Source organism: Rhipicephalus microplus, chromosome 2, assembly GCF_043290135.1.
Source record: "Rhipicephalus microplus isolate Deutch F79 chromosome 2, USDA_Rmic, whole genome shotgun sequence".
Taxonomy (NCBI): domain Eukaryota; kingdom Metazoa; phylum Arthropoda; class Arachnida; order Ixodida; family Ixodidae; genus Rhipicephalus; species Rhipicephalus microplus.
The window spans coordinates 35,658,618-35,678,340 of record NC_134701.1 but is presented as its reverse complement, the minus strand read 5'-3'; the positions used below and the strand labels follow the sequence as shown (position 1 = coordinate 35,678,340).

The window sequence follows — 19,723 nt, the reverse complement described above, 5'->3', positions numbered from 1 at the left end:
TTGACAAATACCCTGAATTGTAATTTTCCAACCTACGATGGTTTGTGGTTGACGTCTACCAACAAACTGCCATGATGCAATCCGGAGAAGCTGGCCTCGGAGGAAGTGAATCCGCTCTGAATCATTTTTCATGATTGCATGCCACAACTTTTGCGAAGTTCTTTTTTTACTCGAGCTGTTCAAGGCATCGAAAATCCCGTCCATACGATCACAAAATTGAGCTGTAGTGATGGCCGAGGCAGGCAGCACCTTCGCATACACCATTGCCGTGATAGCAATCGAAACTGATGCACTGAGGACCTGAGTTGCTCTGCTGACCTTCATATTGGACAAAGGTTTCTGATGAACGTGCCGTTCAGTCAACTTTGGAGCCAATCGCAACCACAACTCATGTGAGGATTGGTAAAGGCTTACAATGTGCGACCAGTTAACGATGTCATCCCCAATGTATAACTTGTGTGCTTCGACATTATTGCGCGTTGTTTTAATTAAATGCGGAACATCAAAAATGTAATACACCCACTCACCATTAACTTCAAAAAAAGGCTTTGCTACAGTCACTCTTAGTTGGTTAGCGAGACTTACATTTGAACTGCTCTGGTCACAAATGACTGCTTTCACTGCAATAATAATGCTCCTAAGCTCCAAAATGAGTGACACCAGCAAGTTATGCATAACAGATGATGGTGTTGATGTGTACCCTATAGTAAAAGCAACCACTTGAACCCACTTTCTCGAAACACCAACAAGAAGAAAAACCAGTGCTCGATCAGCAATGGTTGAAGTGCGATGAGTGCCATCATCTGTCAAACCCTGGACAACGTCTCATGCAGCATCATAGTACAAATTCTTTTTGAGTGCTATTTCGTCGAAAACTAAAGCGCACACTCGGTCCCGTTCATTCCAAGCTTGAGTATTTGTTGCAATGGAAGAAAGGATTCCTGGAATTATGCCTGGAGTCATCTTTACATTAGCTAGCCACCTCCTTAATGAACGCCGGGAGGGCAAAGAAAAATATGGAGCCAGAAATCGGTATGCTCGCGGACCTCGGAAGTTTAAGTGAAGAGCAAATTTTTTGAACCACACGGGAAACCGCTTGCCCTTGCGTTTCGGCCTCAAGCAAACATGTGCAGAAAGAAGTTTGAAAACCTCCTCGGTGACGTGTGGTCGGACAACTCCAAGGGCCTTTGAAGTCGATGACGGTGCTTGGTGAGGCTGTCTCCGCAGTCTTTTGATAGTTTTCCGCTGTGCTGCTACTTTGGCTTGCAGATGTTTAATGGTTTGCTTATACTTCATTGATGGAGACATTGTCGCTGGCACACAGGAACGCACTGCAATAAACAAAAAAAATGTATGTAAAATCGAAGAACAACTAATCCAATACGAGCACTTTCCTCGCTCTTTCAGACCCAAGGTGCACAACTTTTTGCGGTGCAAAGTTTTCGATTCCACTACCTAAAAACAAACTATTCACAATGTTGACAATGCACAAAAAAATGAAAATCACTGATAGCCCACCCTTACATTTTGTAAGTGCACACGTAGTGTCCTTTTGAGGATAGTTTCCTCAGAATGTCCTAAACATAAAATAGCACACTGCTGCAATAAAAGCATAGTCATCATTTTCTCTAGGGCACTCAGGCGTGGAGCTGTTGGCGGAGACGTCTTCTGGAGGGTCTTGTGAAGCTTGTTCGGTGCCTCGGACAGTGCTGTCGGAACAATCTTGCGAGCGGCCTGTGGAAGTCTCTATATCAATCCACTCTGGTGTTGAAGTGAACATACAACTTACCGGTCACACAAGTTCCTTTTGTGACAGCTGAACGACTGGTTAAGGTTTTCTCCGGCAAGACGAAGTCAGCAGAAATTCTTTCATCAGCTACAAGGGAGCTGCCACCTGCAGAGGTTTGGTCAACAGTCAATTTGGGTAAAAAAAAAAAGAAATCGCGACACTGAACGCACCCTGCTCATCGGGGCACCTCAATGTGTGGGAGCCGCTTTTTGAAGCCTCTACCGCAGGTCCTGAAGAAATGAAATTACGACAATGTGTCAGTAAGAGGTTTAAAATAACACAAACTGAAGCTCATCAACACCTTGCAGTGCAGCTTCTGCAGTCATGTCACAGTCACTATTTGAAGCGACGCTCAGAGAACCTGCATATATGTGCAGTTGGTACAAGTTACAAAGCTTGTAGCATGGGGGAACTTAAACAGCTCTTTCAAACGCATAAATTGGTCGAACGTTGAAGAAAAGAGAAGGCACCAACTAGGAAACAAGTAATTTGTGATTTTTGGAATTATCAACAGTGCCAGCTTTCTCTGATGAAATGTATATGTACATGTGCACTCAGGCTTGAAGATAACGTGAAATAGCCCTTTAAACTCTTTCAAAACAAGTTGCGCAGGTCAAGAGCATCAAAAAATTCCCAAGCATTTCCCCGAGGGTGAACATGGTTAAGTGCGAATGCACGGGGTGATGCTATGAGGGGTATTTATTATTGCGCACTATTATATTTATAAATCACACTGTGGTGCCTTTATGGTGTAATGGCTCCTGGAAATCGCAATTTGATCACGCGGGGGAGTTTACGTTAACTCACTGGCGAATGCCAACAAATTTTAACTTTACTCCCCCTGATAGCATCACCCCGTGCATTCGCACTTAACCATGTTCACCCTCGGGGAAATGCTTGGGAGTTTTATTACTGATGATGATGATTAAAGTGTAATTAATGAATTTAAGTGTTGTTTGTCATGAAGCATTTGTACACAGATACATTATATACGAAGTATTATTTATTTACACTTCACGACGCGTCCGGAAGAGCAAAGTCCAGGGCTCGCACCCTCTCCCGCGTGGCCCGTTCACTGGCTGGAACGGCTTCGGGAACGTCCACTCACCGTTGACGATTGCGAGTGGCGTCTTGACGCCGGCCTTCATCGCCCTTCTCCGCCTGACGCTTGCGTTGTCGTTCCGCTTCTTGGGCCGCGTTCGCGGCTTGATGCTGACGCCTCATCTCGGCCTCGCGAGCGCGCAGTTCACCATCCGCTGCACGCTTCGCCCGCTTGTCCTCGGCCTCGCGAGCGCGAAGTTCGGCATCCTCTGCACGCTCCGCCCGCTTGTCCTCGGCCTCGCGAGCGCGCAGTTCGGCATCCGCTGCACGCTTCGCCCGCTTGCACTCGGCCTCGCGAGCACGCAGTTCGGCATCCGCTGCACGCTTCGCCCGCTTACGTTCGGTCTCACGAGCCCTTCGCAGCGCCGCCTTGTCTTCCAACGTCGGCGAAACCACCGCGGTACCGTCACCTCCAACGACGGGTGCAGTGCTGGCATTCGGTTGTACTGCATTCGTTGTTGATGGTAGCGTTGCCTCCGGGACATCCATCGCACGACCCGCTCTCGACGGGAGACTGAGAGAGAAGGCGGGCACGCGAGAGAGAGAGGTGCGCGCGCAGCTGCAGCGAGTGAGGAGAGCGGAGTGAGCGAAGGGGGAGGGGTATAAGACGCGTTACTGACACCAATATCAGCGTCGCGTCCGTGGCTTATTCGGTAGAGCATCACGCTGCGGCCCGCCAAGTCCTCTTTCTTTTAAAGATAGAGAGAAGACTGCGGACGCCGCCGATGGCGGTGGATGGTTTGGGGTCGCTTATAAAGTGTATTCACACTTAAAAACGACAGAAATGTAAAGCTGCTGTTAGGAAGGTAATAGCCCACAATTCACAAAACTAAAGACTTTCCAAGTGTTACATCTATAGTGAGGTTTCTCCATCGGCTACAAAGATCTTCGCGGTTAACTGTTGCCACTGATTCAATACAAGTGGCTGCTATTGTACATATATGAGTTTCAGTCAATCACTTACATGGTGCAGCTGGTTGCACACTGGGAACAGCCATTCTTGTAAGCCTTGTGTGCCCAGGGTCCATGAAACTTTGAGCAGTAAAATGGTCGCTACAAACCCTGTACGTTGCGTACAATAGGCTGGCCGGCTTACTCAGGAGATCATCGCGTCCAGCATACTGCATCCATGGTTTCATCCTGCATTGGCAATAAACTATCAGCTGAAAGGGGAAGTGCTTGAATAGTGATTTTTTATTGTTACCCTGACTGAGCAAGTACGAACAGTAAAGACATGCAAACCATACAAAAGCTTTAACACACCTGCCGTCCCATGGTATCCGGAAGAAACTCGTCTCAGGCTTCTTGTGGCTTCTGCCATTGTTGAAGCACCACGATACACAGCAGTAGCTGCCGTAGCTTGGACCGCCGGACGGCATGGCATCAGCGCGGTTTGAAAATGTTAGTAAGTGGATGCTTCGCTGTCAAATTACGAAAAAGATATGTGCACGTCATAAGTGTACCAGCAAACCCCTTTGAATGATTAGCAAATCGATGCACAATACAAAACCAGTGATACATCTCTGACCCATAAAACACTGACTTACAAAGATAGACGTCAAGACCACGTACAATCTTCAGAAGTTTCCAGGCCGCTATCTCTTGTAATGCAATGGTATCGCGGCCTGGGAACTTTAGAACACCTTCGTGCATACGCAGTATCAGCAGTACATTGGGAGGAAAAATCGTAGTTGAAATTTGTATGGTGAAATTATATTGGAAACGTCAAAAAAATTTGTGGGCAGCTTGCACTAGTGGCACAAGGCTAGCGAAGAAACGAAGATGATGGCCACTTGGCTAGTCCAGATCTGCCTGCGGCACACCAAGAATTATTCGTGTTCCGAGCCTTCGGGAAACGCGTCGTGAAGCATGCGAGGCCCAGCGAACGCTTCTCAATATTTTGCACCGAGCCACCGAGCCTATGACCTAGCTGCCCAGCTATGCTCAGCGCACAGACGCTCGCGTCCGTGGCAGACGCAGCACGCGTCGCCTCGGCTTGACGCCGTGCCGCCTTTGCTATACTGCATACGTTGCACAATGTTCCCGTCTAGCCGCCGCATATAGCCGCAAACTTTCTTTTTAGCGAACCTGCCCGTCCTTTCAAGTTTCAGAAAAAGGTTACAACTGCGTGAATGAGACGCCACGTAAGAAACAAACTCGCACACACGAAGCGCAACGTGTGTGTGTGCACCTTTCTATGTTTGTTGCATGGTGTCTTGTTCGCGCAGGTGTAACCGTTTTCTGAAAAATGACCCAACAAGCCGAACAACATGTCATTCAACAAGCTTCGCTTGAAAACGTGCCTCACCTGTTATCTGATGCACGAAAACGCCGACGCAGCCGACGTTGTCGGAAGTGACGAAAGCTTCCCGCTGTCAGTCTGCATGGGCTTGTCGCTGGGTGGATGGTGTTTATGACAGTACGGCTGAAGAAAAATAATCGCGTAAGGTGTGTTGAATAAATTGTTTTTATGTATAAAGAACATACCAGATGTGGGCGTATAATTATTATTTTGTAAAAACAATTCTGTTGCATTGATTATAACTGTTTTTTTTTGCGCTTGCGTCCTCTGACGTTTGGTGAGAGCACTAGTTCGTTACGTAGTCGTGACGCACTTCCTGTGGTCAGGTTTCGCGGATTGTCCTCTCTTGTCTTTTTCTTTCTCTATGGCGTCAGGTCGAAATGTATTGGCGCCTTGACTGTGGCATGTGGTCATGTTCTCAGATGACACGCATCTCATGATTATCATGTTTGCACCCGTCACGTGCCTTCGTCATTCATTCACGTACCGTAATACCAAATTTGGTATATGTGATGCTAGCGAAACGGCCGTGAGCGCATCATGAGTGTGGCATGTAGTAATGTTGTTACATGACACGCATCTCATATTTATCATGTTTGTCCCAGTACCATACCTCCGTAATCCATTCACGGCCCGTAATACCGAATTTGGTGTAAGTGAAGCTAACGAAACGGCCGCCAGTGCATCATGAGCGTGGCATGTGGCCATGTTGTTACATGACACGCATCTCATGATTATCATGTTTGCGCCAGTCACATACCTTCGTCATCCATTCACGTTCCGTAATAGCAAATTTGGTATGTGTGGCGCTAGCGAAATAGACGTGAGCGCATTATGAGCGTGGCATGTGGCCATGTTACATGACGCGCATGTCATGATTTTCATGTTAGGGTCTGTCGCTTGTGTCCGCCATGCAATCATACCAGACCATACCATTTTTGCAACATGCCATGTGAAAAAAATCACCGCAAGAGCTGCAGGGCCATGAAATGTAAATCGTGACATTCATGACATACATGTCACGATATTCATTCTATGACTAGTCGAATGTGTTCTCCATACAGTCATGTTATGCCATACCAAGTTTGGTATTGATACCGTTATCCAAACGGCCAGGAGAGCTAAAAGTCTTAGGTGGATGATAGATAGATAGATAGATAGATAGATAGATAGATAGATAGATAGATAGATAGATAGATAGATAGATAGATAGATAGATAGATAGATAGATAGATAGATAGATAGATAGATAGATAGATAGATAGATACGCCCAAGGTCGCCGGAACTCGCTAAAAAATGCGAAGCATTTCTTAGCGAGATCAGTTCGCCTCAATTGACACATGCAAGCAGCATGTGTCAGTTGCTCAGCATGTTGGGCAGACACCGCCACCGTCCGCGATCGAGCGCAAGCCTGTCTAGGGCGCTAAAAGTTCAGCATTGTGATATATATTTCTAGTTTTATGCCTGCGTCGAGACACGCAAGTTGTTTTTTCCTCAACATTGATATAAAGATCGAAGCTAAATAAGCCGGTCGGGCGAGATGGCCTGCAGTGTCGCATGTTTACGTGCGAAATGCCCACGCAGCATGGTCCCGATCTCGCTCGTAGCTTGTAAGCTGGCACTGTTTTGAATAAGTGACATACTGGAGCACAAGTCTATTGGGTAACATTGGTTTGTGTAATGAAACATTGTAACCCATCTTGGCTGGCATGAAACTGGCCCCCATGGTGAAGTTGAGAGTGGTAAAGAAACGACCGCTAGCACGAGCGGCCCTACGTCATCTGTCTCCCATGTTGTTTAACAGAGTCAATATACGGCCTCGCAACCGCCGGACCGGGTGGATGACAAAAATCTGCCGAGTTTGACGCAGACTGGATACCCAATTTTGCAATGCAGTGTGACGGAACGTCACCGAACGGGCTGCTACATGAGCGCGTCGGACGTCAAATCTGGTGAAAGATTATACCACGTGCCCCACACTTTATGTTCTCTAGCACCAGCTGCTTCCTTCATGGGAATTCATATGCCACAGAAAATTATCCTAGCTGAAAGTGGTGGGAACCACAAAGTGAGAACACCTGTGACGAAGGCTCCGCGCAGGCAGGGGACCACCGCTTTGACAGCCATTTTGGTTTTGTTGTGGCGCCTCCTACAGTCACTGAAAGTTGTGAATATCCCTACAGAGTTGATTGCCGTTTCGTAATCTGTCATAAAGAGGGTTCTTTTTTATTTGGCAGTTTTATCTATTATTCGATTACTCGCATGACAATGATCTACGGTACAACACTATATATGTACCAATCAGATTATCTTTCTGAATATATCGTACAACATGCTGAAAGAAGGTTGATGAGTCTGTACAGATTGTGGATGAATGGTGTAATAGTTTACGTCGTACGTTCGGGAAATTATCGGGAGAAGAGTTAGGGTGTGAGGGTGGTTGTTACGTCACTGACATGACTATGAAGGTGATGATCTTTAGCGAACTATACTTTATAAGAAACCAACCAAAGCACGAATACAGCGATGGAATTAGACAGGACAAGTGCTAGACTAACAGCTAAATAATTAATAAAGAAAGGCTTTATGCACATGCATGATCCATCAGCGCATGTGTTAACAGGCTATCTGAGCCTAATAACGTTTGAAATTCAACAGTACAAAGCCAAGAATTAAGTATGTCAAGGTGTTGCAAAGAGCACATTTCCACAAAACGCCAAAATATCAACGCGTGCACGTGCACACGTTGACTAAAAACTGAGGGGTCAATTACATATCACTTTGCCATTTTTATTACTTCGAAAAGCTTCGCAAGTTCCATGTTCATTCTTATTTCTCAATTTTTATGACACCCTGATTTGAAATCAGGGGTGCAGCTAAGGCCTTTACAGCGTAGGCGTACGTAAGTTCCGACATTTGCTTGTCATGTGGCCGTGTCTAAAAAGGTCAGAAGGGCCGATCAGTTTCAATGACAGGCTGCGTGACCACAGCATTGTACTCCTGTAGGGAGTACAATGCTGTGGTACAAACTTACCTCTGCACTGCAAAGGCTCTGTGTCCCTGATTTCAAATCAATAAGCTTCATTGGCAAAAGAATAAAAAATAAGCTGGAAAGTAAAATATTTAAAGCCTTCAAAATAAAACAAAACATAGCAAAGCATCATGTGTAAATCTTGTCATTTGTACAGAAGTCGGTGACTTCTGTACAAAATGCATTTACAGAGGAAAAACCACAGGCAAAATGACTGTGGTTGACAGTCACAATTGTGACTGTCACTGTGGTTCAAAATGACTGTGGTTCAAGTCACAATGACTGATTGGCACACTCACACGCCTGTCAGCTGATTCTGTCCTTCCCCTTCCTTTACTTCATCTCCGTTACAGGACCCCCGGGCGTTGGAGCGCCGTCTCGGCGCGAGTCTGAAGAAGTGCGACAGAAGTAGGGTTTCATGCGCGAAACATGGACAACGCGAACAAGCGACGAACTTGGTGACGTACTGGAGTGCGTGGCGCTATCTAGTAGTTGACATCGGTAATATGACGAAAGACTAGATAGGGTCCTGCGTATCGGGACAAAAGTTTTTCGGAGAGACCTACACGGCAACACGGTGGCCAGAGGAGCACGCGGTCCTCTGGGGCAAACGTTATATTACGATGCCAGTGGTCGTGGCGGGCTTTTTGCATATCCTGTGACCTGGCGAGACGTGACTGGACAACTTGACGAGCCATGTGAGCCCGATCAATGGCTTCGCGAGCGTACTCGGAAGCAGATGGCTTGAGAGATAAGGTGATTTCAAATGACAATATGGGGCCGCGACCGTACAAAAGATAAAAAGGTGAGAAACCCGTGGTGTCATGTCGACAGGAATTATATGCGAAAGTCATGGTCAACGTGGTGTCCCAGTCACGATGATCTTCTGAGACGTACATCGAAATCGTCTCTGTGAGCGTGCGGTTGAGATGTTTAGTTAGGCCATTAGTATGTGGGTGGTAGGTGGTAGATAGCTTACGCGCTGTAGCACACGATCGAAGGAGGTCGTCGAAAACTTTGTACAAGAGTGGCCGCTGTCCGTAAGCAGCTGTCGGGGTGCACCATGGTGTGAGATGACGTCATGAAGAAAAAAATCCGTGACGTCAGTGGCGCAACTGGTTGGTATGACCTTCATTATCGTATAACGGGTCGCATATTCTGTGGCGACGGCGATTCATTTATTTCCCATTGTCATTGTCGGAAAAGGGCCAATAAGGTCGAGTCCCACGCAATGAAATGGTTCAGAGGGGACTTCGATCGGGTGAAGGTATTTAGCTGGCAGCAAAGAAGGTCTTTTTCGGCACTGGCAGAGGTCGCAAGTGGCGAAATTTCGACGCACGCTGCGGTACAGTCTTGGCCAAAAGAACCGACGTCGCACGCGGTCGTATGTGCGGGAAACACCAAGGTGTCCCACTGTTGGTGCATCGTGAAGTTGTTCAAGTATGGCAGGCCGTAGATGACGAGCAATGACAAGCAGAAGTTCAGCGCCTTCAGTGCTGACGTTGCGGCTGTAGAGGATGCCGTCGTGCAGCACGAACATACGAGATTCAGCGTCATGGCTGTCAGACTGGATGGCGTCGATAATGGTGCGCCCTGAATTATCCCGTCGTTGTTCAATGCGCATATCGCTGATGTCAGTAAACGCCACTACGCTGCTCTCCAGGTCAGTTGCAACGGGATCAGGAGGGTTTATCGGATGACAAGAAAGGCAGTCTGCGTTCTTGTGCAAATGGCCAGACTTGTAGCTTACGCTAAACAAAAATTCCTGGGGCTTCAGAGCCCAGCGATTCAGACGTGCAGTCGGGTGCTTTAGAGAAGTCAGCAAGCAGAGAGACCGTATCTTCGTGGTCCGTAACCACGAAGATCATCCGACCATATAAATATGGTCGGAACTTGGCGACGGCCAAAACTAAACCCAAACACCCTCTCTCGGTGATGGAATAATTTCGCTCAGGGGGGGGGGGGGGGGAAGCAGGCGACTGGCGTAAGCTATCGCGCACTGTCTGCCGTGCTGCCGCTGAGCGAGAACTGCGCCAATACTGTGGCCACTTGTGTCGGTGCGAACTTCTGTGGCAGCAGAAGGATTAAAGTGAGCAAGTATGGGGGGCGTAGTCAAGCAGCCGATGAGAGCGGTGAACGCTTGGGCCTGCTCAGGGCCCCATGAGAATGTAGTATCCTTCTACAGCAAATTTGTGAGTGTCCTGGCAACGTCGGTGAAGTTTTTCACAAAACGACGAAAGTAGGAACATAGGCTGATGAAGCTCCGGACGTCGGATGTGGAACAGGGAATCGGAAAGCTACGGACGGCGCGGATCCTTGCGGGATCTGGTTGGACGCCATCGGCGTTTACAAGATGGCCCAGAACGGCAATCTGACGGCGGCCAAATTGATATGTCTTGAAGTTTAGTTGTAGCCCAGCTGTTCTGAAGACTGCGAGAATCAGTGAGACGGGTCAGGTGGCTATCGAAAGTAGATGAAAACATCTACTATCACATCGTCTAGGTAACAGAGACAAGTAGAGCACCTATAACCGCTCAGGAGAGAGTCCATCATTCGTTCGAATGTGGCAGGGGCGTTACATAGTCCAAAAAAAATGCCGCCATATCCACGAAGTGAATGATGATGAGTGGGCGAAGCTCCGGAGGTAAACCTGGTAAACCATGAATCCTCCGTACATTTTGCCCACTCGATTTTATTGCAACGCTCCCCCTAGCGTACGTCGCCGCACTATATCAAACGATGACACGCGCCATATGTGGCATCATTCCTATTTTATAACACCTCGCATCTTTCATAATCAACTACACGTACCGCCGTCTAGTTTATAACATCTTGCATCTTTTGGACGGACGGACGGATGGACGGATGGATGGATGGATGGATGGATGGATGGACGGACGGACGGACGGACGGATGGATGGACGGACGGACGGATGGACGGATGGATGGATGGACGGACGGACGGACGGACGGACGGATGGACGGACGGACGGATGGACGGATGGACGGACGGACGGACGGACGGACGGATGGATATGGCTGTACCCTTTAGATCGGGCGGTGGCTAGCGTAATACTTAGAACTTGTTGGGGGACCGTCCTATGTACGGCTGACGCAGAAGCCTATAGCTAGTGTTTCAGCCGCACACAGTCGTTCCGTGCACGGTTAACGTCCCCCAACCGTAGCTTGCCTCATTGCAGCTACTACTACGGGTTCGGGCGAATAAGGCAACTGGCCAGATCAACAACAAACACTTTATTGCTAAGCGTTAGCAATCGCGCGTCACTGTCGCGGGGAGATACTACAGATAACAAAGGTGTTGACGCTTACACCTCGGTCGTGGACGTCCTCGGCTCGCAGGAGGGGTTGCGGGTTCGTCCTCCTGGGATGGTCGCTGGTGTCAGAGAGAGCGAGCGCCCGTTTGCCCGCTCGTTTTGTTCCCCGACCCGATTTCCCTCTCCCTGACGAGAATGGTACCTTTCCTCGCTGAGGGAGAGGGGAACCTGTTCCTGGCGCCGGGAAAGGGGGGGGAATCGCACGCGCCGGCCGTGGGGGAAGGGGTCCCCGCAACCAGGCGCGTGCGCTGCCCTAAAAGGGAAAGGGAGGCTGGGCGCACCTGCTCCCCACATCTCCTCCCCCCTTAAGAAGGCCCCCGAACGACAGAGACTGCAAAGAGGGAATAATTCGTTTTATTCGTCCTCTAGATAGGCCAGAAGGGCCTGGTCTACGTCCATGCCCTCGGACCGTTCGGTGTCTGCCGCGGGCACCGCCGGAGCCCCCACCGCTCTCTCACCCGCCTCCAAGGTCATTGACGCCACCTCCGGTGTCAATGCAGCCGCCACCAATGTCTCTCCCGGCCCCGCCGCCCCCCGCTCTACGGTAGCCGTTATTGATAGCGGCGCAGGCGGACTCTCGCTGGACGCGTGGCCTGAGGCAACTCTCAGCAGCCACTGCGCGAAGTCCGCCTCCTGGGCCGCCCGCGCCAGCATGGCCCGAACCGCGGCGCCGGAGCGCTCCTGGGATGATTCGCGGCTGGATGGTTGGGTAGCCTGGGTGCGGTGCCGGTGTAATTTCCCCAATTCGCGGGAGTTATGGATCACCACGGCGCCGCACTCGCAGAACCGCGTCCCTGCGGGCACTGGAAGGCAAGCCCCGTTAGCCCTCCGGTCCGCGTCCTCTACCGTGCGCCCCTGAAAAGGGCGATACAGGTGCGCTGGGGCGACCCCAACTCGGGCCCTTTCCTGCCGGCGCCAGGGCCTCGAGGAGACGTAAGACACCGGAGGGTCGCCTCCATCCTGGCTGGTCCAGGTTGCCACGTCTCGGTGGTTGCGGCCGTGAGGCGATGCGGTCGGCTCGCCGCGTTGGGACCCTGGTCTCGTTCCCTGTGAACCGGCGGGTCGTGATGGTGACGGCGAAGCCGAGAGTTGGTGACCAGGCGGCAGCGCGCGCGGACCCCCTCGGTGGCGGCGGCTCGAGTGGCTCTGCCTCGGCGTTCGCGGCCGGGCCGCAGTGGGGTAGGGCTGCCATGTGGACGTTGGTGGGGGTGGGGGCTGGCCGTAAGGAGGTGGTCTCCTCTCCTTGCTGTTCCGGCGGTGCTGTTCCCAATGGCGCTCCATCGTGCATAGTTGCCTCCGACTGTTACGCAGGAAGTAGCGCGGTTCTGGGCTCCTGACCCGGTGTCGAACCATCTCACCCGCCGCGCGCGGCTTGGAGGGGGACTGACCGTAGTCCTCATGCGCCTCCCGTGCTATGTAGCGTTTCAAGTCACATACATGCACCGGTCCGCCGCTCGGTTTGCCTTTCATGTTCGCGAGTCGATAAACGAGCGAAGAAACTTTCTCTCGCACTCGGTACGGCCCGGACCATTTCGGTGCCAGCGAGGCAGCAAACTGTTTGCTAGCATTACTGAGAACATGATGGCGCCGCATCACCAGATCGCCCACTTCGTAGTGTACGTTCCTACGCGTGCGGTCATACTGCGCCTTCTGCTGTGCCCTAGCAGTGCTGAGATTATGTCGAGCTTTATGTAAAGCTTCCGCTAGCTTCTCGCGCAGCTGCGTTGCGTATTCAGCGCGTGCTGATGTCGCCACTGGCACTCCACTGCGGTCCGCGAGTACGGTCTCCATCGGATTCGGCAGTTCTCTCCCCAAGTTCAGAGAAGAAGGCGCATACCCAGTCGATCGGTTTACGGTCGATCGTAATGCAAAACCGATCTCTGGAAGATAGGTATCCCAGTCCTTATGTCTTTCAGAGAACGCGACAAGCATGTGCTTGATGTTGCGATTGACTCGCTCCGTGGGGTTCGACTGAGCATGGTAGGTGGTTGTTTTCTTGTGCTTAATGCCCAACGCGGCGCACGTGTCAACAAACACCTTCGCAGTGAAATAAGACGCGTTGTCTGTAATCAACTGCTCGGGGAACCCGAACCTGGTAAAAACCTCCATCAACTTCTCTAAAATCACTCGAGCCGTCAGCTTCCTAAGGGGAAAAAGTTCTACCCATTTAGTGAAGTGATCCGTGATCACCAGCAAGAACTTATTTCTGCTAGGAGTTGAGGGGTACGGGCCCATTACGTCACACGCTGCGATTTGCCAGGGAGTCTGACTGTTAATCGGTTGCATGAGGCCGGGCGGACGTCCTCCTCGCGGCTTGACGCTTTGGCACACACGACATGAACGGGCGTAGCGAATCACATCCCGCTTCATACCTGGCCAGGTAGCGAGGCGACACAACTTAGCGTAAGTCTTAGGGCCGCTCGCATGCCCACCAATGCACGAGTCATGAAAGTAGCGAAGAAGCGCTCCTCTCAACGCGCGCGGTATCACGACTTTAAATGACTCACTTGTGTCATCGTCGGATGGAATGTACCTCAGCAGGACGCCGTCAGAATCTAGCAGATATGAATCCAGCGCGCTCACAGCACTACCAGCTGTTGCCGAGCGCTCCGCACCGACAGCAATACCAGCTGCCCCCTTGTGCGCGGTGGCCTCACTACCACCCGGCTCCCGGAGCCCGTCGAACACCTTTCGACAAAATGGATCTTTCTGCTGAGCTTCTAACAGCTCCCTTCTGCTGAAAACAATCCCTGCGCTAACGACAGCCTCTACGTGGTTCACGCTCTTAGCTCGAACTAACGTTTGCTCCGCTGTTTGCGTTAGCGCGAGTGTCTCGCTCTCAGTTCGTTCCGAATTAGTCGCGTGACTTGCCTCGTGTCGAACTGGAGCACGCGATAGTGCGTCGGCCGCGGCATTGTTCTTACCCTTGCGGTAGCGGACGGTGAAGTCATAACGCTGCAGCAACAATGCCCAACGCGCCAATCGGCCACTTGGTTCGTTCAAACGCCTCAACCACGTGAGCGCCATGTGGTCCGTTTCAATCACAAACGCAACTCCGTCTATGTAAAAGTCAAACTTACGGAGAGCAAAAACTATCGCCAGACACTCTTTCTCGGTTACTGAGTAGTTCCTCTCCGCCGGTGTCAACGTACGGCTCGCGAACGCAATCGGTCGGAGGGAACCTCCATGCTCCTGAAGCAAAATTGCTCCTAAGCCCAGGTCGCTTGCATCGGTGTGAATAACAAACTCCCTGTTCAAATCGGGTAGCTGCAGCTGAGCCGTGTTGGCCAGCAACTTCGTGAGGCGACGCAGTGCGGCCTCTTGCTCTTGGCTCCAAGCCCAACGCTCACCATTCCTCAAGAGCTTCGTTAAAGGCGCCTGCACTGCCGCGCAATCTGGAATGAATTGGCGATAAAAATTCACCATCCCCAAAAAGCGCCTCAGCTCACCGACATTGTTCGGCGATGGATAGCTCACTATCGCTTCAAGCTTACCCTTATCCGGCAAAATGCGACCCTCGTCAAGCGTAAATCCCAATAATGTTATTCGGGTCGCCGCTATCTGAGCTTTGTTTGGGTTCAAAGTGATGCCCGCAGACCTCAGCCGTTCTAGAACGTCTCTCAAGTGGCGCACGTGCTCTTCGAACGTTTTCGAGTAAACCACTATGTCGTCTAGATATGCGAGTGCGTGCTGCCACTTTGCATCTCCCAAAACACGGTCCATTAGCCTCTGATACGTAGCGGGAGCGCCCACCAAGCCAAACGACATTCTCCTGAATTGGAAAAGTCCTCTGTGGCACGTGAAAGCTGACTTCTCTTTATCCCGCTCGTCCATCTCAACCTGAAAATATCCGCGGCTAGCATCGAGCGTTGTGAAGTACTTCGCCCCGCCTAGATTGGATACTAACGATGAAATGGAGGGAAGAGGATACGCGTCCTTCTTCGTAATTTCATTCAGCCTGCGGTAGTCTACACAAAGGCGATACGTATCATCTTTCTTTGGAACTAGAACTACCGGGAAACCCCATGGGCTGTTTGACCTCTCAACTACGCCTGTTTCGATGAGTTCGTCCAAGGCGGCGTCTAGTGCTTTCCGCTTAGCTAAGCTGATTGGTCGGGGATTGCATTTCCAAGGGCGTGCATCACCCGTGTCAATTCTATGCTTAACCAGCGTAGTGCGGCCGGGACAGTCAGTAAACATCGCGTCATATTCGTACAACAGCGACGACAGCTGCGCTCGTTCCCCCTCTAGTAGGCTCTGTGCCTGTACCAAAAGCGGGTGCACTGCCCTTTCCTGCAGCGCAGCACATTGCTCCGGCGGGGCGTTTACTCGCTTTCTCGGCGCGCTTTCCTCCTCGCGTACTCGCGCCTCTCCCTGCGATTGGCATGCTTTTGTCAATGCGGAGGCCTTCGAGAAAAGCTTCAGCGCGTCTCCGTCGCGCTCTCGGTAACCACCGTTTGCAATGTCAATGACAATACCCGACTTAGCGAGGAAGTCTCGACCCAGGATTAGAGACATTGACAGCCCTGGAAGATGCACGAAACGTTGTCGCCTCACGCGTCTGTCCCAGCGGATCACTAGCCTAGCCGCGCCGCTCGATTGTGCTGTGCCCGTAGCTAGACGGAAGATGGTGTTGCTTTGCCTCAAGCGGATGTTGTTCTCGCGGAGATGGTGCAACACATCGTCACCGAATAAAGAAGCGCTTGCCCCAGTATCCAAAAGTGCTACGAACTTTTTCCGAGCTATCGTTAACTCGATTAGCGGCGCGGGCGAGTCTACGGCATCACCTGCGCGACAGACCGACGGTGCAAGTGATCCGAACGCATCGGTAGGATTACTAATCGCCGCGCGGGGTCCCATGTGAATCACCGGCGGCGCCGTCCGTTTCCCGAACCGCGCGTTTGCTCCTGACCCGGCGTGCGGTCGCATTCGCGAGCGATGTGCCCTGGCGCGCCGCACCGATAGCAAGGACCGCGGACACCACGCCGGTTCGCTCGTAACTCGCCTCGATCAGGTGGTCCTCGCTCTGGATTGCGCCGCTCGTTAGGCCTCGCGTCAACCACGTGCTCCTGCCTTGGAATGTCACGCGCAGGGGCGGCGTGTGCCGTACGGAGCGCGTAAGCGTAGGGGTCTAAAGCGCGGTTTGACAGCTCCCAACCGCGTGACACGTGCTCATCAGCGTACGATGCTGATGCGTTACCCCTAAACGCTTCTGAAGTCACTGCGCCGCCGTTCCATGCACAGCGAGGCTCGATTGACTGCGCGGCGGGCGGAGGGGGGCGATACGAACGCGCTGCGAGGATGTCCCCTTGTATGCGCTTCGCCTCGGTGGCGAGCTCTTCGAGGTCTGCGAACCTGCATCCCCTGAAGTGCGCCGCGAAAGTCGGGTGCGCCTGTCGGGTAACACGCTCGACCTTTTCCGCGTTGGTGGCGTGAGGGTTCGCGAGACGATACAATTCGTCCATCGCCCGTACGTATTCCAGCAAGGATTCGTCCGGATGCTGGGTGCGCAGCTCCAACTCCCTCCGCAAACGCCACTCATAATTAGCCGGTAGGAATTCGCCGCGAAAGCTTTCGCGGAACTCTTCTACCGTACGGGCGCGATGTCCGGTTAGTCGGAACCACCGAGCCGCTTGCTCCGTGAGCGACACCGGGACCACGCGCTCGAGAAGTTCGGCATCAGAAAGACCCGTCGCCTGCTGATAATGGAGCAACCGGTCGAGATACTCGTTGGCGCTCTTGCAGTCGTGGTAACCCGTGTAGGTCGGAATGTCTACCTTGACACGTGGTCGCACATTTTGCACGGGGGCCTGCGCTGTGTTCTGCAGGGCGCTCGCGAGGCTTTGCATAACTGACAGCGCATTCTGTAAGAGTACCTCGCTCGAGGGCAAACTGTTGCCCGAAGACTCGCCTATAGTTGAGGCGCGTGTCGTAACTTGTGGCGGCGCCTCTCTGTTCGCGTCGCGAGATGCCGGAGCGCCATGCGGGCCGCTCTCCGTCGTAGGCCTACTCTCTGCTAACGCGGTCTCTGCACCCTCCTGATCATCCCGCGTGAAACGACCAAGCTCTACGCTGTCGGAAAGTCCTAACAGTACCCCCGCGTTAGCCAAAGGATCGCCACTCTGCGACGCGACATCCGACAACATTGACAAATCTTGGAATTCCGACATGCCTATTATCCTACGTGTGGAAGAGCGCCCTGGCACTTGCTCGCGTCCACAGAACTAGCCGCGTTGCCAAATTCGTTACGTTGGGCGCCAGATGTTGGGGGACCGTCCTATGTACGGCTGACGCAGAAGCCTATAGCTAGTGTTTCAGCCGCACACAGTCGTTCCGTGCACGGTTAACGTCCCCCAACCGTAGCTTGCCTCATTGCAGCTACTACTACGGGTTCGGGCGAATAAGGCAACTGGCCAGATCAACAACAAACACTTTATTGCTAAGCGTTAGCAATCGCGCGTCACTGTCGCGGGGAGATACTACAGATAACAAAGGTGTTGACGCTTACACCTCGGTCGTGGACGTCCTCGGCTCGCAGGAGGGGTTGCGGGTTCGTCCTCCTGGGATGGTCGCTGGTGTCAGAGAGAGCGAGCGCCCGTTTGCCCGCTCGTTTTGTTCCCCGACCCGATTTCCCTCTCCCTGACGAGAATGGTACCTTTCCTCGCTGAGGGAGAGGGGAACCTGTTCCTGGCGCCGGGAAAGGGGGGGGAATCGCACGCGCCGGCCGTGGGGGAAGGGGTCCCCGCAACCAGGCGCGTGCGCTGCCCTAAAAGGGAAAGGGAGGCTGGGCGCACCTGCTCCCCACAAACTGAACGAGAGGTGGCTACATACAGGGGACGCACAGCCCACGCCTTAAGGAGCTTCGCTCCTAAAAGGCATCACCTTAGACTAGTATAAACCATCCGGTGTAATGAATGCCGTCTTCTCGTGGTCCATCTCATCGATATAAATCTGCCAGTAGCCGGACCGAAGATCAATAGACGAGAAGTGTGTAGTGCCGTGCAGGCAGTCCAACGCGTCATCTATGCGTGGCAGCGGGTATACGTCTTTTTGCGTGATCTTGTTGAGGTGGCGATAGTGAACGCAGAAGCGCCAGGTACCGTCCTTTTTCTTCACAAGGACGACAGGGGAGGGCCAAGGACTATTTGATGGTTCTATGATACCTTTGTTGAGCATTTTGTCAGCTTCCGCTTGTATAACTCTGCGCTGAGTGTGCGAGACACGATAGGGGAGTCGGCGAATGGGACTGGCGCCACCAGTGTTTATGCAGTGCTGAACGGTGTATGTTTGCCCTAGAGGTCTGTCGTCGAAATAAAAATTGTCGGTATATGACGCGAGAAGGCGATAGATGTCGTTGGCTTGCGCAAGATTGAGGTCGGGTGCAATCATCTTCGAGAAATGATTTGGCAGAGAACAGGTGCTGTTGGCTAGAGCCGACTGAAGTAAATCAATCTCGGTGGTGAGAGCGGCTATTTCAAATTCGTCAGCATTAGATACGCTGGCCAAGAACATGCCACGAGGAAGCACTTGGGGGCAAAAGCTGAAATTGAGAAGTGGGAGCGAGTTACAGTTGTCAGTGACAGTCACAAGCGTATGGGCAATGGCGATGTTGCGCTCCAAAAGGACGTCGGCGAAAGGAAGGAGGACATATTTACCATCGGGAACCTGTGGCTGTGCGGTCAAAATGAAGTAGGGGGCTGCCTGAGGTGACAATCGCACATCTTGAAGAGAGCACAGGCGCGGTAAGGCAGTGTGGGCTTCAGCGACTATCTGAGGCAGCTCAGGCTTACGGACGCCGGTAGCACAATCCATAAGAGCAGAATGATTCGAGAAGAAGTGCAGGCCTATGATAACGTCATAAGGGCAGTGGTAAATCACGGCTAAAATGACAGGAGTAGTTTGGACCTTTATACTGAAGCGGGCAGTGAACAGATCGAGAACCATCGACGTGCCGCCATCGACCACACGGAGCATTTGTGCAGTCGCTGGTGTCAGAACTTTCTTTAAACGTGTGCATCCCCATAAGCTTTTTTCGGCGCAGCAAGTTTGCTGCTCTCTGCGAAGTCTTGCGCAGATTTATTTCATGCACCCTCAACAAGCCACCGCAGGTGCTCAATAACACCATGAGGCACCGATATTCAGTGGCCCACTGTATTTGATCTCC

General features: G+C 51.8%; 1 protein-coding gene across 1 annotated transcript; it reads right to left on the bottom strand.

The window, feature by feature from the left end:
- Positions 1 to 1,567: 1,567 nt before the first annotated feature.
- Positions 1,568 to 2,325, bottom strand: LOC142788823 (uncharacterized). The gene is made up of 4 exons (XM_075884976.1): positions 2,091 to 2,325; positions 1,960 to 2,019; positions 1,790 to 1,894; positions 1,568 to 1,734 (listed from the first exon to the last, which is right to left on the bottom strand). The coding sequence occupies exons 1-4, from the start codon at positions 2,113 to 2,115 to the stop codon at positions 1,568 to 1,570; spliced, it is 357 nt and encodes a 118-aa protein (XP_075741091.1). The 5' UTR covers positions 2,116 to 2,325.
- Between the last annotated feature and the right edge of the window lie 17,398 nt (positions 2,326 to 19,723).

Coding starts and splice junctions, on each gene's coding strand:
- LOC142788823 (XM_075884976.1), bottom strand. CDS start 2,115: ATGACTGCAGAAGCTGCACTGCAAG. Junction 1,895..1,959: donor GAGGTGCCCCGATGAGCAGG/GTGCGTTCAGTG, acceptor AAACCTCTGCAG/GTGGCAGCTCCCTTGTAGCT. Junction 1,735..1,789: donor AAAAGGAACTTGTGTGACCG/GTAAGTTGTATG, acceptor AGACTTCCACAG/GCCGCTCGCAAGATTGTTCC.